The 27,816-nt window shown below is 37.3% G+C and overlaps 1 protein-coding gene across 2 annotated transcripts; it reads right to left on the bottom strand.

Annotated features, from left to right (window-relative positions):
* Positions 1 to 351: 351 nt before the first annotated feature.
* Positions 352 to 24,039, bottom strand: LOC140768952 (uncharacterized). Of its 2 annotated transcripts, XR_012105823.1 has the most exons (4): positions 23,866 to 24,039; positions 23,196 to 23,745; positions 1,557 to 4,626; positions 352 to 1,335 (listed from the first exon to the last, which is right to left on the bottom strand). XR_012105823.1 is itself a non-coding variant. In XM_073109439.1 (3 exons), exons 1-3 carry the CDS (start codon positions 23,895 to 23,897, stop codon positions 1,930 to 1,932), a joined length of 3,279 nt encoding a protein of 1,092 aa, XP_072965540.1. In that variant the 5' UTR covers positions 23,898 to 24,039; the 3' UTR covers positions 1,342 to 1,929. The 2 variants fall into 2 exon arrangements, 1 of the variants encoding a protein (XP_072965540.1); XM_073109439.1 differs by lacking the exon at positions 352 to 1,335 and having other exon boundaries at positions 1,342 to 4,626.
* Between the last annotated feature and the right edge of the window lie 3,777 nt (positions 24,040 to 27,816).

The raw sequence follows: 27,816 nt of genomic DNA, 5'->3' as shown, positions 1-27,816 counted from the left end.
GTCTGGGTCACTGTCATTTGGAATCCAGAAGAAATAAATGTTATACATTTACAAATGAAAATTTATAAATGAATGACAATTAATAAACTATTGAAATATGACAACTCCACGTAAGCAGCGGGATAGAATGGAACCTGAAGTAGAGACGATGAGACGTGCGACCAGAACAAAATGTAAGCACTTGAAAATATAAAATTTTCCTACTAAATCATTTTCAAAATTAAACTCATGAAACCTCTTTACCTGAGTGTAATTTGATTACTAAAAAGTATAGAAAAAAGTCACTTCTAAAAACTTTAAGAAAATAAATTAAGAAGTGACCTTTTTCACCTATCAAAAATAGTTTTTTTTTTCTTTTATAAAAAGAGAACATTAATTTATTAAAATCTAATCACTTCATTGAACTCCACTTTTGATAACTAAACACACTCTTATCCATGTTGTAAGGACATTTACTACTAACGCCCCGACTTCAAAGCAGTCTCCCCACCTCTTAGGAAAAATAATTCTCAAGCATAAAGAGGACCTAATTGTCTATTCTAGTCATTTAGTCATCTAATAATCTAACCTAAATAGTCAGAATTGTCTAGTAACAACATACTATTCCTTGATATTGATTATTGAGTATACTTCCGAAAATCCAAGTACCACTTCCGTCTCAATCGTGTCTTCTATTCCTTTGTTTTAAAGTACAGTAGTACACCTAATGACCTAATGCTCCATGTAGGCTCATTGCATCTAACTCCATCATTGCATGCACCACTGTCTTCTGTCCTTTTTCAGTTGGTCTTCATATTGCAGCCCAATTCACAGTAAGAATGAGAGAAATTTAACAAAGTTGCAGAAAGTTTACCTTGAAAGGTTGCTGTTTCTAGAAAAGGAGAAATCATCAGAAGACCATATTGTCAGCTACGGTAGTGACTAAAAGATAAATATCATGCTCTGCCATGATTTGCGATGTAATCACCATCATTCAGTTATTTATCATGCTGATCATTCCAATCAAAAAGCAAAAATCAATAAAAGTTCCTCGTCCCTGATTTTATCAGCCCAGCCGGAATTAACTCGACCAAATTCTCTAGTTTCCCACACTGCTCAAAGTGCGGGAATCCGTATGAGGACATCAGTATGAGGGCCATGATTATGACCAAGTATGATAATAAGATAAAAGAGTAAATGTTCGGATCAGCAACCAATGAAATGGGGCGCTCATCCAATGACAGCATTTGTTGATGCATTTCAAGTTATAACAGTCCCTAGCAGCTAATACATTGTAAGTTTGAAGTTTGTAGGACGCTTTACCAGTCACGTATGCACAAAAATGAGAAGATATACCTGCTAGAACAAAATAATAACGAAAATATTGAAAGAAGAAACTTATTAATTTTCCAAACATTTAAAAAACAAATAACCAAGAAATTAATTACTACAAGAGAAAAAAATAGCAGAGGGAAAACAAAAGCACACTCCAGAAGAGTATACAGCTTGAAAATGAAATGCTTCAGCACTATGAACAGAAATATGGAAAATGAACTTATTGTGGATACTTTAGTTACCTGTCTTATAAGGATTGAAGTCCTGATAGTATAACTACAGAAGTTAGGAGACCAAAGTTGATCTGATAAGCTTGCACTTGGTTTTAGACCTGTAAAGCATTGCTGTTTTCTTCTGACTCTGTAACACTGCAAGAATTACTTCCAATAGGAAATGCATAGTTGGCCAAATTGGTCTAGACTCTAGAATAATCCTATTCTGTGTTTTGACTCAGTTTTAGGATATGTTTCCACCCCACTACCAAGTTTTGCAGATCCTGACCTTGACATAGTATCAACACTGTAAAAAATCCACTACTACACCCTTCTCATTCTCTCACTGGAAGGAAAATATCAGCGATCTATTTCTTAAGCTTGAGTCTCTGATTCGCTTACATCACTTTGTAAAATCATGCAACCATCCTCTACTCCTTTGTTGTCCTGCAGTACTTGAATCTTCTTTAACCAGATTAGGCTTCTTCAAAGTTTTTGTGCATATATCATCTCTATCTATAGGCCTTCTTTTAAACCTGTTTACATTATCCAGATCATTGGGATATGAAAACTTGCTGGTGTTATTAGTTGTCTGACTCTTGTACATGGTATTTGCTGCAGAACCTGATTTGCTTGCTGTGAAAGATGAAACAGAAAATGGATGAACTACAGGAGCTGGAGTGTACAAGCCATATGCTTGAGAGAAACCATCACTATAGAGAGGAAAAGAAATCATCCGAGGTGGGAATGAATTCAAGAGAGTAAAAACGTTGGAAGGCATAGAGCATGAATGATGCGCAGAAAATGGAACAGAATAATGACTCGAAGACTGTTGCATTTTACCCTGCTGCGTTGCAGTTAACCACCAATTAGGAAGACTTGCTGAAAAGCAAGCTGCCAGATGTCGGGTAAATCTGCTATTGTTATGATCAGTAAAAGAGGGGAGGGAAGTTGAAGGCAATGTATAAGAAACACTTTGACTATGTTTGCAATCTGTTGAACTGAGAAGCACATGCTGGCAACCATTTTGAAAGGACATTGCCGATTTCTCATGCATCATTCCATCAGTTGAACTTTCTGATAGAAAATCGACCATAGAACTAGAACTACTTCTCGACGAACATTGTGCAGGATATGGATGGGTGGAGGGGGAAATGCCCCCAAGTGATATGCATTGAGGTTGGCACTCGAGATGCATACAAGTAGAATGAGTATCACTAATTAAAAAGTCACCAAGTGAGTCAAATGGAGTATCATTTGGTGTCCCTGCCCATGAAACATTTTCCTCTTGCAGCCAAGGTCTGAGATTTGAATTATCAGATACATTCAGAGACAAGCCTCTTTCTTTACTTATTACCTTGTCTGTCCATATCTTCTCATCATAAAGGTGTCTGCTTTCTTCGCTAATACCAACCGTAACATTTTTACCCATCAAACGCATTGTTTGTCCGAGGGCAGGTTGAAACTCATCACCAGAGTTTCTTTCAATGTGAAACTTCACATTATCGACTTGAGTTTGATTATGTTTGCTGCACCAACAACACACTTCCAATTCATTTGGACCTACACAGCTAGAACTATTGGCATTGTTCTGTAAATTATGCTTCTGCACTTTCAGTTGCTCAAAATGCTGATGATCACTAAAACTCAAACCAGATGATGTGGCTTCTGCAGATGAGCAGTACTGCTGCAGAAACTGATTGGATAGATCTGTCTGAGAGAGTGACACAGAAGGAAACTTCCCTTTCATTTTATAATTGCTGCTCTTGGGCTCAACATGATATAGAAGTGAAGGGCTATGAACAGAATCCATTTTTGAGCTTTGCCTCTTACATAGTTCAGTACAAGAGCAACTAGAACTTAAAGGCAACTGGTTGAATTCTCCTTTTAAAGTCAGAGGCAAACCAATTCTTTCCTTGTTGATTCTGTTACATCGGCCAGAAAAAACTGGATCTGCCAACAGCCTTGACTCCATATATTTATTAGAATCGGATGAACAATAAGCATCACTTATAAACTTTGTTGGAGAGAAATGACCATTTAATTGAAATTCTGGATCCAGATTGAGTATATCCACCCTAGGGTTCCAAGATGGAGACTGCTCTTTATTTTTAGTTCCTTGTATTTCAAAAGGAGTTAAGTGCAAAGTAGGATCTATTACTGGGGATGATGAAACTACAGTGTCAGAACATGGAGCAGACTTTCCGCTGAAACAGGACGGACTTTTCAAAGGATCACAGGTCCTCTGACGTCTTTCATCATGAAGAATCTCTTCATCAGAGTGACACTTGAAAATCCATGGATGAACGTGATTCAGCACCTTTGGTTCACTACACGCGCGACTAGGTGACAAACTTGGGTTAGCATTACCAGAGCAATTAAAATCAGCACACTCCTGCACTGCACTGTTTAAATCTAATGAGCCAGAAAACAGCTCTCTGTCTGTGTCAGAGGAAACCCTACAATGATCAGTAGATGCATTGGGATCCGCAGGACCACAAGAATCACCCCATTGTTTCCTCTCAAAAGATACATCAGCAGTCCTCTCTACGGAGCTAGTAGCAATATTGTTATCACTTACTTTCATTACCTGGGGTTCCTCAGTAGCTGGTAGGCACTTATCACACACAATTGATTTGTCCATAGATGATGATGGAGACAAAACATGAGAAACTATTTTGCTGGGGCTTAGCGATTGAGGTATCTCAGTGGACGAACATCTTTTCCCACATCCAAGTATGTTGTCGACTCCTGAAAAGCTAACATGCTTAGTTGGTTCATGAGAAATATCCACGAGGTCACTGTCTTGCGAACAACATGCTGCCTTCCCCTTTTCACTGGAAGCAGCTTGCGTCCAACTCTTAAGAATACTATGTAAGGGAAGAACTCTTGGTAGCTCCTTGGTTTTGCACATCGGCTTCACACTTTTGACATACTTCAATTTATCCTTCTTTGATGGACATTTCACTTTTTCTTGCTTATTTTTCTGAATAACAACAAGCTTTCTCTGCAAATTCTTAAGCTGTTTATTGCAATTAAAATGTTTAGGTCCACGAGACTTATCGACTGAAGAGGGCCTTTTGAGTTTACCAACTTTTCCCTGGAAAAGGAAGAAACTCAATGAATTTCCTGTTAATGCTCTGCCAAAGGACGTCTAATGAAATGAACAAATTGTAGAACAATAAAATGAACATATGAAACAGTGTTTAGCATGTCCACTAAAATTCACTGCTGATTAGAAAAATGTGGATCTAAAGTTACAAAGTTATCATATTCTCTTAGTTAATATTCCAGATGACAGAAGCCTATCATTTTGATGCTAGGTTCTGGCACTGTTGTGCCAATCAAAATAGGAATTGAGGAAAGAAAATTAATAACCATGAGTCAGCTTAGGCACAATCACTTAAAATAATTTTACTTTTACCCCACTAGCATAAGACAGCAAAGCAAACAATTAAAAGTTAAATCATGCACCAGGTACCACACCCTAGAGAAAGTCAATCTTGAAAAAAATGTGGTAATGAGCATCACATCCATAGTAAGCAATCTGCAGTGTTCAATTCCACTGAAATGTACCCTATTTTTCATAAGGCTATGGGAAATATCACAAACCAAGAATGTAAAAAGGACAAAAGTTTAATGCAGGTACATATTGCTCAGCTCTACATAAAATGTCACATGCATGCATGTACTGCACAATCAGAAGCTAGTGTTGAGAAACATTTCAGAGTGATATGGAGCTCTCATCATCTATTGAGGTTGCTGTCACTACATCAACCTCGTCATGATTGTTTCAATCCTGCCAGTGACTCTCCCTTTCTTACTTTGTTCTATGATCTATCTAGCCAACTCAACAAATGTAATCATGCACTTTATGATGCTTTGGATGAAAAGGGTCTATTCCTAAGAAATATGCTTCCTGGGAAACTTGAGATTTGCGTGTTGCACTTCATCCAGATTGTTGGTGCGAGATTAACACCTTTTATCAAGTGCTCAAACTACTTAATAAGGTGATCAATCTATTCAGCAATTTTCTATGTGTTAGATTTCTTGCATGAATTACAGGCTTTAGAACCCTCTTTCCCTCTACAATTTGCTAGTGCATCCTATCATGCAGATTCTGCAGCTTTCAGGAGCACTGTCAATTATATTATGTGTTATATGCTCTTGCTTGGAGTTCGCAATCGCTGCTTGTTGCTGAGGAATCATGTTTATGAACAGTTTAATCATGTCGTTGACCACAATGCTCTCGCTCTCGCTCTCAATATCAGAAACTAAAACATTTCATAGAGACTTATTTGGATTTTTATCTTCAGAAATACTCTATGATTCATCTATAGCAGCTTTGGCCACTGATGATGTTTCTATTGTGGTGCCCGCCCCCTACAATGCATAGCACTCATCCTCCATCATATGGTTTTCAAAAAATTGAACAGATGCTTGCTCAATAGGTTCAACTTTTAGCCTTCTTTTGCAGCATTCAAGGTCAGCTATGACTTCTTCACTCCAGTGATCAGCCAAACCTAGAAGCTCCCTTCTCCCCTTTATCTTGTTTAAGATACTATTCCACCCATCTTAATCATTATTTCGTTCCATAACCCAAACCATATCATCCATGTCTATCATGCTATCTCATGACCTTTGGTCAGTATATCCACTATAACTTTTGATCCATAAGTTCGATTGACAAGATTCCAGTAGTGTATGATTCCTAACTTTCAGATGAACAATATATTTGAATCTTAGATCATTTCAACAGTTAGATTGATCCTTACTATCTTCGAAAGTTTCATGTTAAGTTCTGTTCAGAATAGCAACTCGAATCGACAAGTATCTTCTTCGATCATGATTGTAAGCAAGTACACCCAAATTACAAGGAATTCTGCTACTGATGACCACACAAGAACGATCACTTTTTCAACAAGTGCAATTACCAAAAAATACACTCCAATCTTTAGGCTTCTATTTGCTATCTTTTGCATTGAATGACACAAATTCATTAAGTTATCTTTTTTCTTGCAATCCTCTTGACAACCAAGCAACCAAGCACAAAATCGCCAATATGATTCCCCACATTTGAGTCGTTTACACCCTAAAGCGGAGTAAGCTAAATTCTTAATCTATGATGACTAAAGTTTACCAATACAAACCATCACAGACTGCAAATAGCTTCTTCATCATATCCCTAGTGTTTGCCAAACAACCAGGGTTGCCCAAGATTCACCACACAAGAGCAACCACTAGATACTGTATGCTCGTCCTTGTTTAGCCCATGAATTCCTTATGTTATGAAGTGAAGACTTAATCGAACTTGAATTTGCTAAAGTTGTTGCATTAATTCCTATATACTTTAAAATAATATTTGGGAGTCCTAATCTAATAAGGTTTCTTAGAAGTTGATGTTACAACATAACAACGATGATCGAGCGGCGGCGGGCGGCGATCGGCGACGAGGTCGATGGTGAGCGGCGATGCATTAGGAGGGGTGCCGTGCGGCTTTTATGTCACGTGTCGATACGCCGCTGGCACAGCCATCCTTGCAACATAACACATAACGCAGCATACAACTTAATATTATAAGAGCTTGTTAGGCTTTATTTGGTTTGAAGCTAAACTCTAAGGTTGCACGTTGGTTTGCCTAAGGAATTTTTGACAGATGCAGCGTACATTGTTAATCCAATAAACATAGGAGATATGGAGACAAGGAGGTAAAATTGTCACATCTCCAAATATAGGCAAAATAATTTTGGGTATTGCTTCTAAGATAAAGAAAGAGAAACTCTTAAGAGTCGATATAACAGGGTAGAACCAGAACACTATTCTCTTTCTGTATATAATTTATTGTTGATTGACGATTGTGAGCCATAATGTTTTGAAGATGCTTTGCAGTTTCATAGTAGCATTTATTGGCAAATAGTTATAGATGAAGAGACTGACTCATTGATGTCAAATTAGACATGAGAGTTGATACGTCCATCTGTAGGAAAGAACGCTCTTTATAACAAGTGGGTCTACATGCTGAAAGAAGAACATGATGGCATAAGAGGTATAAGGCCAAATTGGTGGTAAAAGGACTTCAGCAAAGGGCAGTAGGTATTGACTATACTGAAATGTTTTCGCATTCCTCTATGGTGACCCAAAGGAAAAAATCTACATGCATCAACCAAAGAGTTTTGCAGCTCAAGGTAAAGAAAATATAGTATGTAGACTCAAGTAGAGTTTGTATGGTCAGAAGTAAATTCCTAGCCAGTGGTATCTCAAGTTTAATAGATTTATGTCTGCACATTGCTTCAACATATGCAAAACAGACCACTGTTGCTATATAAAAAGATTTGACAGCTCTTACATTGTATTACTCATGTATGTTGATGATATGCTTGTTGCAAGATCAAATATGAAGGAGATAACCTCAAGAAATAGTTATCAGGAGAGGTTGTAGTGAAGGAATTGGGTCTGGCCAAACAAATCTTGGTAGGAGAATTATGCTAAGACAGATCATCAGACTTGAACTTGCCAAAATTGTCATATTATATTCCTAGAGGCTTTAGATGAATATTTGAGAGTCCTAATCTAATTAGGATTCTTAATAGAAGGCTTTGCTATTGGTATTGCCTTTCTTTGGAGATAATCCTTGGGAAAAAAAAAAGTATCTACCTTATGTTACTATTGAAACTCCCACATTCCTCCCCCACCAATAACTCACAACTGACAACACTCAATTTAACATTACAAGAGCTTGTGGCAGATGAGTTGACAGTGATTTCTCCTTTGTTTTTTTTTTTTTTGATCTCCCATGTATGTAGCCCACAGATAGTGTTACACTAAATAGAGCGGCAACCTTTCCACTTATACCACTTGTCATGGGGGTTAGATATTTCACTTAACAAAATCTGGTGCGATGCCTTAATATCACATATTGAGGAGAGCCAACTTAGAATTCTTATCATAGGGATGCCCAATTCAATGGAATTGCACAACACAGCCAAACACGATCCTCGATCTCCTCTCTCAGTGCTACACTATGTATTAAACATGAGTGTCTACTCCACAGTGTCCATACCTGACCTTTCCATGCAGCCAACTAGAATGCCATTAAGTAAATGCCACTTGACCAACTTTCATTGTGATTACTCCATAATTGGGCACCTCCATGCTATCGATCCCATAGAACAGCTAAAGCCCTCAAGCCAAGTACCGAGCTCCTAAGGTGTAGCTTAGACCTCATATCATGTCAGACTTTCTGCAAGACAGCCCATTGAGGTTCAAAACCCAAGTCCCCAAGGCAAGTCTTAGAAATGCAACCCATCACAAAGGACTCTTAGACAACCAGCTTAACCTCACATGAAGATCAATACCACAAACCTTGGATGCACCTGTCCAAATCAATTGCATTGAGTACTGATCTCTGACATCTTTCCTCAACTGATTAAACATAGCTTCACGAAGCCACACCATCCAAGCCACAAAGCCATTTAAGTCCTCAAGCACTTGTAGTTTTCTGAAATGAAGCTCACGTCTTCAGGTCATGCCATTCGCATCCTCACATGCCATGCCTTTTTAGAAACAATCTCAATTCTGAGTTAGGAATTAAAAACTCAATGAAAGTAAATTAACTAGAAGTTGCTATTGATGGGCCCCTATTCCAATTTGTGACATGATCTCCTTACTGCTTACATTCTTCCATCCTTTTTTGGTGATGATTCCAATACTTTGGTTTATTGCAGCACTATTTGCACTTGTTCTTCTATTCTTTCTTCTTTTACTAGTGCCAGCCTGAATTGGCTGGATATCAATCTCAATAGTAAGACCAAATGATGAGTGCTCTTCATTGATACCTTTCTCCTCTTCTCTGTTCTCCTGTGTTCTTTTTCCTTCCTCTTCTCTTACTCCATGAAAGGAACATGTGCTGCCATCATTCCCACCCAGGTATCCCTTCCCAAAAGAACTTCCTCTCATTGCCATGGCATATTATCTTAATTTCTATGAGTAGGTCACACCTTCTTAGCTGGATTTTTTTCTTAAAAAAAATCTCAATCTCCTTACACTTTGGATATCATCTCCTATCCTTCTTTTGCAACCTTCAATTTCACCCCTTCTTCCATCATTACTTCTTAATTATTTACTTTTCCTTCGCTAAGAATACACTTATACACATTCTTCCCTTTCTCCCCCGATTTACTCCATAAAACATCTGGATCAATTTGTTCTGCCACATTCTTCTCCTTCATGTCTTCATGTTTCTTTATTAAGTTGTCTCTGTAATCCATCATCAGTCATCTTTCTTGCTTCCTCCTCTAGATTAATTAGTTAGGGACATTCATATATAACTACTCTGTGAACCAGATATTCATCTAGAATTTTCCAAGCCACCAGGAGTCACTATCTTCAGATTCAACCTTGTTAGATAATCAATTAAGCCAAAATCTTAGAATGTTAAGTAACATACAAACAATGTATGTATTACATTCAGCATCTCCTCATGTGTAGCCCCCCTATATACACCGCAAGTGAGGAAAGATTGATACAAGGATAAGCATCATCACCTTCAAGAATAGACAATAGAAAGTAGAGATTAAGTAGATTTTGACAAGATTTGAACTCATGACCTGTAAGATAAAGTACCTCTAATATATTATTAGATAACTAGTTGATTCAAAAACTTAAGTTGTTAGGTGATGAACTTAAAATATACATTAACCATTAAGAAACCTCTTTTTGTTCTTTAATCTATGATTTCTAGTTTGCAAATTTAGATATCAGTTGGGAAAATTCTTCCTAGCAGTATATAAGGAATCCTTTAATTATCAACCATGATGTCTGCACTGCAATTTCCTTTGAACTCCAAAATCTCGTTGAAAAGCCTCAATGTTCATAAAACCTCCAACCAAGCTCCCTTTTCTTTTAATGCATCCTCTGCCATTTCCACTGTTGGGAACTCTACAAAGAAAGAAACTATCTATTCTAGTTCCATTTTCTATTCCAATTTTCTTTCAAGATTAACAGATCTTCACATTAGTTGACCACTTCACCACTGGAAATGAAAAGGCTCCTCATCAATTGGATTCATCTCGGAATCTTCTCGCACCATTATGAGTTTCAGATATCTACACCCACTTCTTACCAATAACTGATCCAAATAAGACCATTCTCCAGAACCTTTCTCAATCCCTTAAGCCTCTAAACCATTATGGCTTCATTAATTTACCCAAAATATTTTTCCTGCAAAATTTACTGTATTAACTTAGCAGTCTGACTTTTCAAGCCACAATTCCATTCAGAAGTATATATCTTCATCATTATTAAGGCTTAATAAATACCAAGAATTTATTAATAAAAAGTCAGAGTGACTTTGCAAAACTCTCTTTCCTTTTTGTTAGACCTACCAAATTTCCTTCCCATTATAAGAATGTCCATAAGATCCAATCTATAAATCACAGTATCTCGATATCCCTAGCACCTGTGGCATTAATTTACCGCTAGTTGTCAATGATATCTCCTCCAATAGACATTAATGCACTAAGAGTTGTATCTTGTATCTTGAAAACAACTCCATTGAGAAACACTTCTGCAGCAATAAGAATCGGCAATAACATCTCCCTCTACTTCCAAATCATTTGATAGGAATAAAGGTAATATTCACATACTTACCATTATCTCTAAGTACAGAAGCTAAAATATGCAGTTTTATATTCCCATTACACTTACTAAAATAGTTACAAATTTAATTAATGATTTGTCAGATAAATAAGAACTACAGGCAACAGAGGACCTTTTTTTCATAGGAGAATGCCACACCTTTTGGTTAGCACTCCTTCCTTCCCTCTGAAACTCTCTGCTTTGCTTGTTTCTCTGCAGCTGCAATACCATGTATTACTTCCTCTTTCAAAGACCAGACTTTTGGTCAGATAGGTATATATATCTCTTCTCTGAAATGGGGGAAGAGCAATATGTCAGGCTTACTCTCCTAATCATAGACCTGCCACCACCATCAGCAAGGTGGTGAACCAAGGGAATTCATTCACTCCTCCAAAACTCTAAATGTTACAGTGAGCAGATCCAATGTTGTAATTTTGAACCAAATGCAGAAATCTAATGTGGAGAGAATTGAACTCCTTAATCTACCTATTTGTGGAATAAACTTGGACCAACGAGAGAGACAAAGTGATTTTTTGCTAACTTAGAAAGATTTCTCGCTAACTTGGTGAGAAAATATGTATCTTCTACCGCAGGTGATTGATCTTCAAAAATACTCCCTTTGAGAAGTCTAAAGAAAATGCTTCAGGATGGAACATGCTTTGAGAAGACTGTCTGGAATTGATTGTCTAAATTTTTTACAAGAAAAAGGAGATATATGATTATGAAAAACAAAGGTACTCCGGTTTGGAAGTTTAAGAATTTGAGGAAGGCTTTGAAGAGATAGCCCTTTCAAAGTTCTGAATCAATCAATAAATTAAGACCTGATTAGATTAAGCAAGATTGGGATAGGACAAAAAAAAAACTATTACACAGTGATCAAGAGAATGAAACCTAGAGGCAGAAATTGTTGGAACAATAACCAAGGATAAATAGAACTATAAATAGGGCAAAAATATTTACGATGTGTTGGCAGAAGTGATATATCAATAATAAAAGAAGATACTGTGTTTCCGAAATCCCAACTTTGCCCATCTGCTATTAAAATAAAAAAGTAACACCTCAGGTATGACTAGGAACAAGTTGGGATAAACTCACTTGATCATTCTTCCATACTATGTCTTAGAGAAGAATATAGTTAGTTAAATTCAATGATTGCATTCCTACCCAGACTATCACCCAATAGACATACAGGATTCATCTGTCCCATATGACACCCAATAATCAGATTTAAACCTCGATCCAATTGATTCTCCAAGAAAAAGTAGATATACGAGAAGAAAGTATCTATATTTCAATTTTCTGCTATTAACTGATCATAAACAATTATGTCATTGGTCATATATAAACTTCACCCTTTTGTCATTCAATAAAGTCTCTTCCATTCTCTATCTAATTTGTTGCTCCTTGATGTTTCTTCATAATATGTTTTATTTTGGAGGACTCAATTTTTTGTTTATATGTTCTGCAACTCTTTTTCATGAGCTGAGAGCTCCTCTGCCTTTCTCTATTCACCATTTGAATAGCCTCTATCTGACTTCAATACTTATTGACCCAAACTCTTGATGCATCGAAATATTAGCATCTTCCTGAGAGAGATTATTCCCTTTTCTATAATAACAACCTCACCTGAAATCCTTGTCTTGCCCCCATAAAAATCTTCCTGGTAAAGACTTTAAAAAGAATATCCATCACCAACACACAATTCTACATTCTGTATACCTTTGTTTCTTGAAAACCATCTACATCAATGTGTAAGAACAATGGAACATGATCACAGCTGATTGTCAGTACAACATTTGTCAAAGTCATTGTGAATCATTCATCATTTCATTTGTTAGGAATCTATCCAACTTTACCGATATCTCAACTCTCAACCACTGGTCATACTACACTCTTTTTGTTAAATCTACATTTTCCAGAGTATCTTTCCGCATTTCCAATTTCCTCCAGTCTCCAGATCAATTCTCCAAACAAAGTTATATTGAAATGCTTTACAAAGAAACACCAGAACCTCCACATTCTTCTCTTAACAAAACCTTCCCCAACAAATAAGAGGAATTATTTCATTCCTAACCTTTTCATTAAAAAAATGCCATCTTAACAAGCTTGTGAATCACCCACTATAGCACTCAAAGAAAAGCTAAATAATAATTATAAATTTATTATTTAAGTCATCCTCCAAGGGATAGAGAACTGCTCTCTTATTGCCAATAATCCCTTCTCAAATATTTCTATGAGGTAACCAATCACCTGAACCAGTTTCCTATCTAATATGTGTAACCTGGCATTTTAGAATATCTTCTAGCATTTATTCGTTTCCTCCCATCCACCTATATAAAAGAGAGAATTATGCCAACAATTAAATTATACATGAAAATCCTACAAAAAAAAGGAGGATAAATATTACCAAAACTTAAACCAGACCTGAAAAACATTCAATAAAAGGAGGATAACATTATATACATCTTTCCAAACAATACTCACAAGTAAATCAAAGAAATGAGACATTTCACACATCATCAGAAACTTTCTTTGAAGTGCCTCAAAATCACTATCTTCATGAAGTGTCTGTCAAAGTATATGCACAACCGGTAGAAACAAAGATTCTCCTTATCTCGGGCCTCTTCTTCCAAAATTCATAACCTTCCCTTTTCTCCATCAATAATTAAAGAACATTCTGAGTTATCTACCATATCTTTAATTAATTTGATAATCATTCATCCATTCCTCTAAATAACATTCAATACATGCAGCAAAAAGCTTTAAATATTGCTGCCTAGGCCATATGAAAGTTGATTTTCAATATTCAACATCATACCTACTGTCCATCTGACTTTGACAAACTGTAAGATAAATCATTAGTCATCATTATTGCCAACCTTACTTAAAAGAGATACAGGTCTGTGCACCTTCGTTCTAGGCAATGAAATAATGGCTGCATAAATTTACTCTCCCCAGGTCTCCTGTTGCTCTCCCCGGGCCAATCATTACGGAAACCTATTCTGCTATTCATATAGAAAAGAGGCCAATTTGGTCTTGGTGATAGAAAAAGCTCGCGCTAAAATCACTTTATCCAGATTCCAATCTGTTATGAAAGAAAGAAATCCATTTGCTTCTAGTGCTTTCTCTGTGTTAGATTCAAAGAATGCTTTCCTACAATATCTGTTCTGCTATATTCTGATGACTACCACTTTGTGACTGATCACGTTAACCTTCTCCTATATGTAATTCACTGAAACCCTCAAGTGTTCCATTCTCTATCTAATGGTCATTTTCCCTTTAGCATTGACTACATATTCTTTGCTAGTTTGCTTCACCTTTAGTGCAACATTCATTTCTTGGTTCATATGTTCTCCAGTCCTTTTCTTGATGATCATCCTCTTTTTTTTCTATATAATATCAGAAAACTCATCAATTCAGCTTTATAATTTTCCTGGCAAACTCTTGATGCAACCAAAACCTTAGCATCCTCTGAAGATTCCTCCAACCTTCAAATAAACTTGAAATCCATGCCCTACCCCCACAATTATCTTCCTGGAAAGAATTATGTATATATTGATCTTTCTCCAACCACATTTTCTCCATTATGAATGTCTCCTCGAAAACCTTTTCCACCAGTGTGTAAGAACTAGTCATCATTTGTCAGTCATTGAGAATTATTCCTTCCATTCATCATTTGTGAGGTATCTATCCATATTCCCCCAAAATATCTTCTTTTCAATCATCAATTCAATGCTACCTCCCATATTTTCCAAAGAATACTGCTATGAACCGGACTGATGATGGATAGGTTGGGTATTTGGATTGAAGGGAGTTCTTGATGGTAATGGAAGGGGTGGAAAAGGATGATATGTGAATAGGGATATTTGCGATTAGAAAAGAAAATAGGACGAAGAGAAAGAGGTCACTCCTAAAATAAGTAAGGCTACGACAGACGAGGAGAAGGATCTAGCCAATATAGGCTAGGGGGCAATAAGAGAAAAAGAAGAGAGAGAGAGAGAGAGAGAGAGAGAGAGAGAGAGAGAGAGAGAGAGATAGGAGAAGAATATAGATTTCATAATATAATCCAACTAGGGTGCACTCCACAATACCTAGAAGCTACCCCTTGGACTCGAGCAACAGAAATAAAGCCCTAAAAACAAAGTATTCTTGCCGTGGCGTGTTCGAACGCGCTCGAGGCCGTTTGAACATAAAATTCTCATTCTTTGTTTTTGCAAACATGTGCAGACATTCAAACGGGCCCGAGGCCATTCAAACGCACAAATTTTGTTCTCTATTTTCTAAGTTACTAGTCAATCTAGTCTCCCATTAAACATTTAATCTCTCAAAACATTCACCCCTCCTAAACTAACGTCTCAAACATTTAATCACACATCTGAGTACTTGCTCCATCCATCTCATTCTGAAAAATTCTAATCAGTAAAAAGTACGATTAAGGGATCAAACCATATCCCTTTTCCACCTCATAAACACTTGACCTGTATTCATACTACCAAGGTACCATTGGAATGACAGGTTCCATTTGATCATCATTGATCTCCGGTATTGTTAGTGATTGATATTTTTTTGAACTCACAAAAAAAAAAATGCTACCCATACATCATTGAAATATCTTACTGGTAATTGGGGACAGAATCATCCAGTGACAAATGCAAAATAGGTAAGCATTTCTATTAAGGTAACCCTTGAGTAAGAAATTACCTCACTTGAAAAAAATTCAAAATGAAAAAAAAGAAAGCATTCTATGGCTGACTAAACCACCTACTAACTCCATTAAGTCTACCGCATAGTACGTCGATCTTAAGAAGTCCCTATTTGAGAAGAATTGAGAAGGTCAAGAAAACAACAGGAACAAAAACTAAACACCTAGTACAGTATCACAAATCTAACCTTTGAACTGATGAATCTGCTTACTTCCCCAGCTGAGAGTTGCTACCTTAGAAAGTACTAGAAAACATTGATTGTGCTTTTCAAGCAGAATGTATACAGTGCAAGAGAAATACATCACCTTGGTTTAGTGATCCAGGCATCTCTTTTGTCCATAAGCAAGGCATCTCTTTGAGTAAAGATGCATGTGTCAGTTGTTAACCAGCAAACTTGTGGAATCTTTACTATATTTACATGAATTTAGAAGTCAATAATGAGATCCTTATAATGGTGGAATTCAAGCCCATGATGCAATGGCAAGGATGCTCAAGCAAGAATATTGATTCTGATTCAAATGAGAAGTTTCATTTTTGAAAAGATGGACTGGATTAACAAAAGACAACCAATTCTGTCAACAGTGAATATTCATGGGGAGAATTCAAGCCCACAATACAATAATGAGGATACCAATTCCGATTGCAAAGAGGAAATGGTCAACAATGAAATCTGACAGCCAGAATGATTCTGTAACGAATTCTACATAAATCACATCTAACAAATTATATACAATCATTCTATATTTGCTATCCAATCCCATGATTTAAGGGATTTGCTGCAACTCACTGTAATTGCATTGTGTTAATATATACATGTGATTGCTCGGCTCTCTATTCAACTTTGATAGAGGAGAAAATCATTTCGTGTGTCTCTTCATGGTATCAGATGCCATTGTCTAACGACACTGATCAAACCTCATGGCATCTGCTGCTTCTACGTCAACACCATCTCTCTCCTCCTCCCTTCCTTCCATTGGTATTCGCTTAGACCCTACCGATTATCTCATGTGGAAGACTCGGTTCAAACCATTCCTCTGCACCAACCAGCTACTTGACATTGTCGAAGGTCATGCTCCTGCTCTTCTACCTATGATTTCATCCTCTGCTTAGGATGGTGCTGACTCTATTGTCCCCTCAAATTCCCCTTACGAATCACGGCTCATTCGTGATCAGATTGCACTTGGCTGAATCTTAAGTTCTGTTGATGATGCTATTGTTCCACAATTGATTGGTATTCATCACATGAGGCTTGGCAAACTCTTGAACGTCATTACTCTCAACAGAATCAAGCAATTGTTATGCAACTTCGCACCCAACTATATCACTTACAAAAGGGCTCTCTTACAATGGCAAAGTATCTTAACAAAGCCAAGATGATTGTGGATAGTCTTGCTGCAATTGGTCATCCCCTATCAGATGATAAAGTTACATCTAGTCTTCTGCTTGGACTTGGTCCTGACTACTCGCGGTTCAAAACGGCTCTTAACGCCATCGGAGTTGACCATACTCTTGAATCTCTTCATGGAATTCTTCTCACACAAGAGGCCTCTCTACTCCTTGATCAAACTTCTCTTATTGAAGTACCGACCACTTTTCCTTTGGCCAACATAGTGCAACGCACCTCCAAACCGTGCAAGCCCATCATCTTAGATTCTACATCATCTCCACCAACTTATCATGGAGGGAAGGATCGTGGCAAAGGACAACGTGGCCTCAAATACGAAGTCAGCTTTCTTCATGGCCACTTGGCCTTGACATGCCACAATCACTTTAATGAAAACTATCAATATCGTGCTCCACAAAAAAGTCCCATGCCGCAAGCTAATGTTGCTCTACTCCCTAGTCCCAACACACATGTTGGTGATTCCATGTGGCATCCAAACACTAGCGCATCTCACTGTATTACATTTGACCTTGTCAATCTCTTTATTCAGTGAGGTTATGCAGGACTAGATCAAATCAAAATCGGTGATGGCTCAGGTTTAATAATTTCCCATCTTGGCTCTTCTTTTATTTCCAATAGTCATTTGTTCCACCTTAATAAGGCTCTACGTGTTCTTCTATATCTTGTAATCTTCTCTCTGTTTCTCAATTTATCCAAGACAATAATTGGTATTTGAGTTTCATTCCAACTTTTGTGTTGTGAAGGATCGGTCCACAGGCAAAATACTTCTTAAAAATCCTTTGCAAAATGGGTTATATTGTCTTCTACCTTCCAGTTCACACTTATCCCTAGTCGCTCTCCTTGCTGCCTCAGCATCCTCCCTATCTCTTTCAATATGGCATCATCGTCTTGGTCATGTTGCTATGGATACTACTCGTCATCTTCTTCGTCAAGAGTCTTTGTCATTTTCTAAATGTAATGATGTTTTCTGTTCTTCATGTGTTATGAGTAAAAGTCACCAATTACCTTTCCTTAATAATATTTTGTTTGCTTCTAAGCCATTGAAACTAGTTCACATAGATATTTGGGGTCCTAGTCCTATTTTGTCCAAGAATGGTTATCGTTATTATATTCATTTCTTGGATGATTATTCAAAACTCTCATGGATTTACCCTATCAAAGTTCGTTCTAAGAATGTGAGATTTTTCAAAAATTTCGTGCTCATGTTGAAAACATTTTGAATATTAAAATCAAGTTTCTACAAAATAATGGTGCTCATGAATTTTTATCCAATTCATTCTTTTGAGACAAGGTATTGGTCATCGCATTTCTTGTCCTCATACACCCCAACAAAATAGGGTTGCCGAATAAAAACATCGTCATATTGTAGAGTCGGGACTTGCTGTATTGCCTAAATCTGGTGTTCCATCTCACTATTGTGACTTTGTTTTTGAAACAACAGTATATCAACCGTCTTTCTACTCGGTATTTACGTTGGTCATCACCATGGGAAGTCTTACTTCACAAAAAGCCCGATTATACTTTTCTTTCTGCCTTTAGGTGTCTTTATTTTTCCTATCTTTGACCTTACACTCATCATATGTCGGAGCCCCACTCCACACCTTGTGTTTTTTTAGGGTATCCAACTGGTGTTTTTTTAGGGTATCCAATTGAGTACGCTGGCTATCATAGTCTTGATATCCAACTTGATCGCGTCTATATTTCTCGTCATGCTTTCTTTGATGTGAATTGTGTTTCCTCTTCAGTCATTTACACCCACTTCTTCATCGTCTCCTCCCCCTATTCCTCTTTCATCCATACCCATGCCTAGAAACATTTTACCCCCCTATCGATATTTTCATCTAGTGTCGGCTGGCCTATAGCTAACTTTGAGGTTCTAACACGTCGACCACTAATGAGTCCCTACGAACTCAGCTATTACAGCCCACTGTCCCTTTGATGGAGCACTCTTCTCAATCAACTATTCCACCTGCACCACCATCACTAAAGGTATATAGTTGACAACCACGTAGAAGCATCGTTCGTGTTCGTTTGACTACCACCAACATTCCAATCCAAGAACAAACACTCCCTAGCAATGTCAACGCTACCTTGCATGTCGACTCCCAGCAAAATACTACTATTGTTTCGAAGGCTCTTGATGTTAACACCACTCATGTTCATGAGCCATGTGTCCATTCTCCCACTCCAGCTATGGTGCCTCAGTCTTCTCATTCTATGGTAACAAGACTCAAAAATGGCTTTGTCAAGTCCAATCCTCGTTACACAAGCAAGCATCCTCTTGCTTTTATGATTTCTAGTACAATAGTTGAACCCACTTGCTTTTCTCAAGCATCCACAAATCCCAAATGGTGCCAAGCTATGAGTGAAGAACACAAAGCATTAATCAATAATGGCACTTGTACCCTTGAGCCACCCCCGATTGGACGCAATACCATTGGACGCAAATGGGTTTTCAAAATAAAGCACTAGTCTGATGGGTTTATAGACCGTTACAAGGCACAACTTGTTGTCAAAGGCTTCAATCAACGGGAAGGTGTCGACTACACTGACACTTTCAGCCTGGTTATCAAGCCAATTACGATCCGCACTGTTCTCATGTTGGCCCATTCATCAACTTGATGACAAAAACACATTTTTACATGGTCATTTGGATGAGATTATCTATATGAAAGAACCCCCAAGCTTTGTTGATCCAGCGCATCCTAATGTCATATGTCGCCTTCATGGATCTTTATACAGCCTTAAACAAGCCCCCTGTGCTTGGTTTCGATGACTCAGCTCCTCTCTGTGTACTTTGGGTTCTATTACTTTTAAGGCTGGCAAATCCCTCTTTATCATGCACAAGTCTACTTATACTATTTTTATGCTAGTATATATAGATGACATCATCTTGACAGGCTCTTCTCAAACAAGTCTTGATGCACTTGTGCAATCTTTGTAGAAAGAGTTTGCTATCAAGGATCTGGGACCTCTAAACTATTTCCTTGGTATTGAGACCCATTGTACTTCTTCCCTTGGTGGTTACTCAATGCAAATATATCCATGACCTATTACAGCGGAGCAATATGTCCATGGCCAAGCCTGTATGTACTCCAATCTCTAGCAAATCCAAATCTTCTCAAGGCAATTGTGAGCCTTTGTAAGATGTCACCATGTATTGCAGTATAGTTGGGGCTCTTCAATATCTTACTCTCACCTAACCAAATATTGCATTTGCTGTTAATCAATTTTGCCAACATATGCATCAACCCACACAAATGCACTAGTGTGTTATTAAACACATCTTTCGTTATCCTAAGCACACTAGCTCTCACAAGCTAGTTTTTTCGCGTGCTTCATTGATTGTCTTCATGCTTATTCAGATACTGATTGGGCGGGTGATCTAGTCATCCAAAATGATCGACGTTCTATGAGTGGCTTCAGCATTTCTTTAGTCACCAATCTTATCTCTTAGAGTTCGAAGAAAAAACGCGCAGTGTTTCGCTCCAATACAGAATCTGAATACAAAGGGATGGCTAACACTACTTGTGAAACTTTTTGATTCAAAGTCTTCTTGGAATATTAGGTGTGAGTTTTACAAACCCACCTATTTTGTGGTGTGACAATCTCTTCGCTATTTATCTTACGGCCAATCATGTCTTTCATGCTCGTACAAAGCATATTGAGATTGATTATCACTTCATTCGTGAGCGCGTGGCTAGCAAGCAACTTTTTGTCCAGTTCATTTCCACTATTGACAAGGTTGCTGATATCTTCACCAAGGGTCTATCAGCTAAACAGTTTCAAACATTGCTATCCAAGCTCACGGTTAGGAAGTTTCCCATTCATTTGCAGGGTGGTGACAGCTAGAATGATTCAGTTATGAATTCTATGTAAATCTCCCCTAACAAATTATATCCAATTATTCTATATTTTCTATCCAATCCCATGATTTAAGGGATTTGCTGCAACTCATTGTAACTGCATTGTGTGAATATATACATGTGATAGCTCGGCTCTCTATTCAACTTTGATAGAGGAGAAAGTCATTCCGTGTGTTTATTCAAAATCTTTACAGGGTGAAAAATGGTGAGCATACCATCATGTCAGAAGCCAAACAAAGATTATGGTTTCAAAGAGAAGTTTACTGCCAAAGATCAAAATTATTCCAAGTGACTCAAGCAAGACACTAATTCAGATTAACACAGAAATTCATTGTCAAAGATAAACAGATTACGTTAATCAAAAGACTCCTATACTGTCAATAATGAATATTTTATGAGGAATTTACGTCCATGAGAAAATGGCAAGAATACCAATTTGGATTTTTTACATAAATTTTAACGGCAAAGATACAGATTATATTAACCGATATGACTCCTAAATAGTGTCAACAATGAAATCTTTATGAGAAGGAAAATGGTGAGGGTACCATCATGCCGAATGCTATTGGCAGTGAATTCTGATTTAGAAGAGAAGTTTATTATTGAAGGCACAAAAAAATTAACCAAGAAACACCTAATTCTATCAGCAGTGAAATCTCTGTGAAGTGGAATTCACCGTCCATGCTAGGACATCAAAAGGCAAACAGTACAGATTCAGATATCAAAGAGATGTTTGCGTTGAAAGCACGAGTAAAATCAACCAACAGATCCCTAATATTGTCAACAGTGCATGATGCTAAGAGAAGTTTAATGTTGAAAAGCACGTTAGATTAACCAATAGATTCCTAATACTGTCAACAGTGAATCTTTAAGAGGTAGAATCAAGTCCATGATGCTATGGCAAAGATACAAAGAAACAAGGATACAGATTTTGATTTAATAGATAAGTTTAACGTCTAAGGCACAGATGCAAATTAACCAAGAACTCCAAATTTGCCAACAGCAAAATCTATATCAGGTGGAATCCAAGTCATGTAGGGTGGAAAATCGTGAGGATAGCAATATGCTAGAAGGCAAATCAATATTCTGATTTTGAAGAGAACTTTACTGTCTAAGGCACAGATTAAATTAACCAAGAGACTCTTATGGGGGCAATGTAAAGCAGTATTTGAGTCCACGATGCATTGGCAAGGATACCAACAATCAAGAACACAGACTCTGACATCAAAGAAAAGTATAATGTTGAAAAAACAACTCAGATTAATCAACAGAATCATAATATTGTAAACAGTGAATCTTTATGAGGTGGACTCAAATGATGCTAAGAGAAGTATAATGTTGAAAAGCACAAGTCAGATTAACCAACCAACAGAATCCTACTGTCTACAGTAAATCTTTATGGGGTGGATTCAAGTCCGTGATGCCAAGAGAAGTTTAATCTTGAAAAGCACAAGTCAGATTAACCAACAGAGTCTCGTACTGTCGATAATGTTTCTTTATGAGGTGGATTCAAGTCCACGATGCTACGGTAAAGAAACCAAGAAACAAGTAAGATTTTCTGAGAATTTTAATATCGCAGGCACGGATTAAATTACAGACTCCTAAGCGGCCGACAATGATATCTTTTAACGTGGAATCCAAGTCAATGATTTGAATGAGAGGATATCTAGAAAGAATACATGATGAAGACGCAGATTAAATAAATTAACAGTCACCTAATAGCTCCGCATCATAGCGCCACAATATTTCGTCGAAAAATTGTGCACCAACAACAACAATACAATAAATTTCACTATATCACGAGCCAATGCGTAACAATACAATCAATTTTTACATAAAATATCACATACCATACCATCAAAAGGAAGGCCTACTTTGTATTCAACCCCCAATCCAATCCATCAACAAGAATAGTTAACAAGAGAAGATTAACAATAATAGCAAAACAAGGATCTTAAAACGCCGTAGCAATAGGGTACACCGAGTCCAAAAGGAGGTTCAAGAAAGGAGACCAAAAATAGAAACGACTGAGCCATATGAAGGAGTTTGGCGTACATACCTTTTCGGAAGCGCAGATATCAAGACGCACTTTCTTCTTTTGTACCAACTTCTTCCTGCGCATCCCTCTCCTCTCATCGTCTTTGACGGGTTTCCTTCTTTCTTGACGGCATCCTGTTATCAGATGTCGTTCTTGATGTACCCCATCTCCTCCACGCTGATCCGGTTCCTCTTCTTGATGTATTGCATCTCCTAGATCACCACCGTTCATCTCGTCTTGAATGGTCTCGATCGGCGGAGCCACCGCGAAGAGCTCCAAGATCGAACGCTTCTTCGGCGCCCTTTGCTTATTTCTTGGAGGAGATCCAACCGCCTCGTCCGTCGGAAGGGTTTCGGCCATCGCATCATCAGCGGAGGCTGCGTTCTTGATCGAAACCCTAGCCTCCGCTTCTACGTGGCGCGATCTCGGGTCCTGGAGCTCGTCGGACCACCATCGGAACCTTCGTACCGAGATCGGAGGGAGCAACAGGCCGTTCTCCTCTCCGTTCCCTCCTCCATCGAAGGGCCAGCACTTTACGAAGTCTGAGCCTCTCATCTTGGCCGTATACGCTCTTCAAAAGGATCAAGTCCAAAAGAGGAAAAACAAAGAAAATGAAAGAGAACGAGATCAGATCCAGGAGGACGGATCAAGAAAAGAAGGCAAAACTCCAAAACGATCAAAGGAAACTAACCTAATAGAGAAGCCTTTAGAGTCAACAGCCATGGCTTCTTCTCTTTTCTTGGAGAGGGGGAAGAGAAATAGGAAGAGTTCTTAGAGGGGGAGAGAGAGAGAGAGAGAGAGAGAGAGAGAGGGAGAGGAATAGAGAATGGTCTGGTGGTGGTGGAGACCAGGCAATAAAAGAAATAAATAAAGTAAGAAGAGAGAAGAGGCCGCAACCGACTTCTCTTTTCCCTATCCATCTTCCCGCTCCCCCCACCTCGGTATTGATCCCCACTTCCTGCCGTCCCATTTACGACCGAAAGCGACGTGTGATGCCGAGCGAAATATATTATACTATTACGGGAGGTTCCTTAATGACGTGGCGCTACAGCAGCCGTTTGTCTGCCTGATGACCATCATGATGATGGGCATGACTACGGTGTGGTGGGTGCACATGGAGCCCCCACTCATTTTTGGCCTTTTTTTTTTACTCTTTTGTCCCTCGAAAGCGACAGCATCAGTACTCCCGTAGGCGCGGACAGTGGGGCCCGCACTCTCAGTGATATACCGGTCCCGTCGGTAAAGACGGGGATCCGAATGAAGCGAGGAAACGCAGCACAGGGCTTCACACGGGTCTGATCACATCGGACGGCTCAAAATGAACAGAGGAGAAGTATATAATACAGAGGAAATATGCACGTAGAACCTCAGAGTTTAAGCAATTCGCATCTTCACATTTGCAAAACGCACCTCCCCTTTTCAGTGAAATTAGAAAAAATTACTCTCAACTGTTCCCGACTTTTCAACAGATTTGTCATATATATATAGGGAGGGGTGGTCAATTATTTACTATACATGGTTTGAACAGTAAAATCTGTAAACTGTTGGGTCTTCTGTGCAAATTTTTGGATTGCAGGTATCAGGTATGAAGAGGCCGACACGTTATTAAAAGCTATCTGAGTACAAGTCAGGTTATTTTTTTCACCTTTTACTTGGACGAGATTGATGCGGATTAAGGAGACGGTGTTTGGTGTCTGGGTCTGACCGAGAATAATAAATGGGAAACCCGAGGTGGGTGGAGAAAGATCTCACAGGTACGGATGGATGGTGGTTCGGCTGTAGAGGGGTGAACTGGCACCACGGGATCAAGTGGGCAAATGACTGTACGGAGACAGCAAACTGCAAGGAATACTGCAATAAATACATTAAAAACATTCATTGCAAAGCAACAGGTAATTGAGTTTTAAGTTTCTTTTTCTTTTTCTTTTTATTCGAAATCCGTTTTAAAGATAAAAATCGGTTTATGAACATCTACATCTATCCACTATAAGAAGGTACTTAATCATTTGACATAAATATATCTTCTAAACTAACTACTATTTTATATCACATTAAATTTAATAATAACACTACTAAATTAGTTTATACCAAAACATCTCATTTTCCTAAGCTCATTTAAATTATTTTATTCAAGGTTAAAAATTAAGGTGTACGTCTAACAATTTCATTTTTGCTTACATGCCTCTCTTAAAACTCGATATTTTGTTAATACATGAAATTTTATCACAAATAAATTATATTTTATTTTACAATAATAAATGTGTCTGTACAAAGTTAAATTAATTTAAATAAGCTAAATAAATATAAGAATATTTTTATTCTAGTTTTTTATTAGTAAAAGAGTTTTTTGTTTTTAGTAGGCTGTTGTACGAGAACCGTGTACGTGGAGGAAGAAGATACGCATAACAGTGACAATGGTGATTGATTCGCTTTTTGTTTGTTATCGTTATAACTACGTTGCTGGGAATAGTTATAGCAATGAAAGGTAAATGCCATCTAGACCCACAGGCTTGCCCATGATGCTCTTTTTTTTCTTCTCTCTCTCTCTGTCTGTCTCTCACTCTCACTCTCACTCTCTCCCCCCATTCAATGCTATGTACTGCCACTGTTGAGATGCTGCCATAATACCATAGTTGTGAAATGATTGTTTGTAGACATAGCGTTACTGGAGGTAACGATAAAGATAGATGGGCACGGGAAACCTCGAACAGCAATCAATATCACTGGGTCTGCCCCGGATTGAGGCTGTTGATGTGCGATCGATGCAAGTTAGACGGAGTTGCAAAGAACATGAAAAGGATAACTGGACGAAGTACACCAATTAAGATACAAGAAAAGGAGGAGAAAAGTACATGGATTATTTGGAGGTGTCAAAATTGCATCATTTAAAAATCTAGAGGAATAATAATAATAATAATAATAAGTTATACTATAAATTGTCCTCTCGCACAGTTTTATCTAAAAATCAAATTAATTCTATTCATATATGATATTAAAATATAATTTAAAGTTTCATATTTACACGAATAATGTGGTTATTAATATCGTAGGAGTATTATAGTAATGTTTTGTGCTTTCTCAATTTAGTTTGGATAAAAAAAATAAACATATTTAAAATCATTAAAGTAGATGTTTAAACAAAATTTATCCCTCAATGCACACAGTGGACATAGTGAATGCATACAGTGGAAAAATCTTTGTGACAGGCTTTAAGATAGCAATGGTATTTAATCTTCTGAAATACTTGTCCTCTAAAATCATTTTTTCTGGGACCATCTTGGACATACTAATTTTAATGTCTTATTATAGCACAATTAGAGCGCTTCACTAGGTGTAAAAAATTCTAGTTCGGACAAAAAGAAAATAAAACTTACATTATATGTTAGGCAAATAATTCAATAAAAACTATTAATTTTTCTCTCCTAATTAAACGGTTGAAATTAAACGATACTAGATAAAACTAACCGGAAGTACTGGTCGTCATTTTTAAAATTACAAGAGTAAATTAGTTATATTTTATTTCTCTCTTAGCTATCCATTTTTTTATAAAAGAATAAAATTTATAATAAATTAGTAGAATGTGACGCTTCTATTATTAAGAGAACTGTTATAAGAATAACTAATAAGAAAAATACTTAAATTCTAATTTGTTTATCAATTAATCTAGTCACATATGTAAAATAAATTATATACTCTTTTAACTTATCATTAGATGAAAATTATTTTTAATAACTAATTGGTTAGTATCGAATTATTACTCTATATATGTTATTGCAAGACCCAATATATTCTTGGCACCTCAATCTCAGAAAGGACCACGCCAATATATCTTTTTTATTGTTTGCAACGAGCTAGAAAGAAACATTCAAGGAAGAATATTAAGGTGTTTCGCTTTGATCGTCTAGTAATTTGTATAAGTTACCAAACAATTTCCCTTTTGTTTCCCCCCCTTTTCTGTAATAGAAGGACTCCATCGATGCCAATACTATGTATGTATAACCATCAGGTAATAAAGGTTATCCATTACTGTGTCTACATAAAATAAAATTGCATATAGTATGTACAAGAAAAACTATAAATTTTTGGAACAAGTGTATCGACCTTGTTACTTTATTAACATTTTTCCCCAGAAAGCTAGAAGTACTGCACATAACATCAACATGATATACATGTAGGAAATAATTAGCGAGGGAAACTGATATTTAAAGTTGTTGGCTTCTCAGCAACTTTATGCGAGAATTGATTCATATGATCAGATCATCAATGTTCTTAGATAAATGAGAACTTAATGGTGCCAATTAAACTGATGTAGTTTGGATTCGAATTCAAAAACATTCATATAATGTGAAATTCTATAACAATCTGAGAAAACTATCCCATTGGCATGTGATCACATCATCCATATTTATTGTATAATATAATTTAATTGGACGATACCCAATTTAATTTCCTTGTAGTAAAATTGTGAAGCTTTAGGTCTCATTTGGTTGGTGAATTTATAAATGGCATTCAAACACAACTCTCTCTCTCTCTCTCTCTCTCTCTCTCTCTCTCTCTCTCTCTCTCTCTCTCTTTTTCTCTCTAATAATGTGTATAATTATAGTCAATCTCTAAGTTATGTATATTTTCTATTTGAGAGGAC

The sequence above is a fragment of the Typha angustifolia genome, chromosome 10 (genome assembly GCF_048772165.1).
Source record: "Typha angustifolia cultivar Huaian chromosome 10, ASM4877216v1, whole genome shotgun sequence".
Taxonomy (NCBI): Eukaryota; Viridiplantae; Streptophyta; class Magnoliopsida; order Poales; family Typhaceae; genus Typha; species Typha angustifolia.
This window is presented reverse-complemented; position numbering and strand designations above follow the sequence as displayed.

Coding starts and splice junctions, on each gene's coding strand:
- LOC140768952 (XM_073109439.1), bottom strand. CDS start 23,897: ATGGCTGTTGACTCTAAAGGCTTCTCTATTAG. Junction 23,746..23,865: donor TCTAAAGGCTTCTCTATTAG/GTTAGTTTCCTT, acceptor ATCCTTTTGAAG/AGCGTATACGGCCAAGATGA. Junction 4,627..23,195: donor ATATCTGCGCTTCCGAAAAG/GTATGTACGCCA, acceptor TTCCTTTTCCAG/GGAAAAGTTGGTAAACTCAA.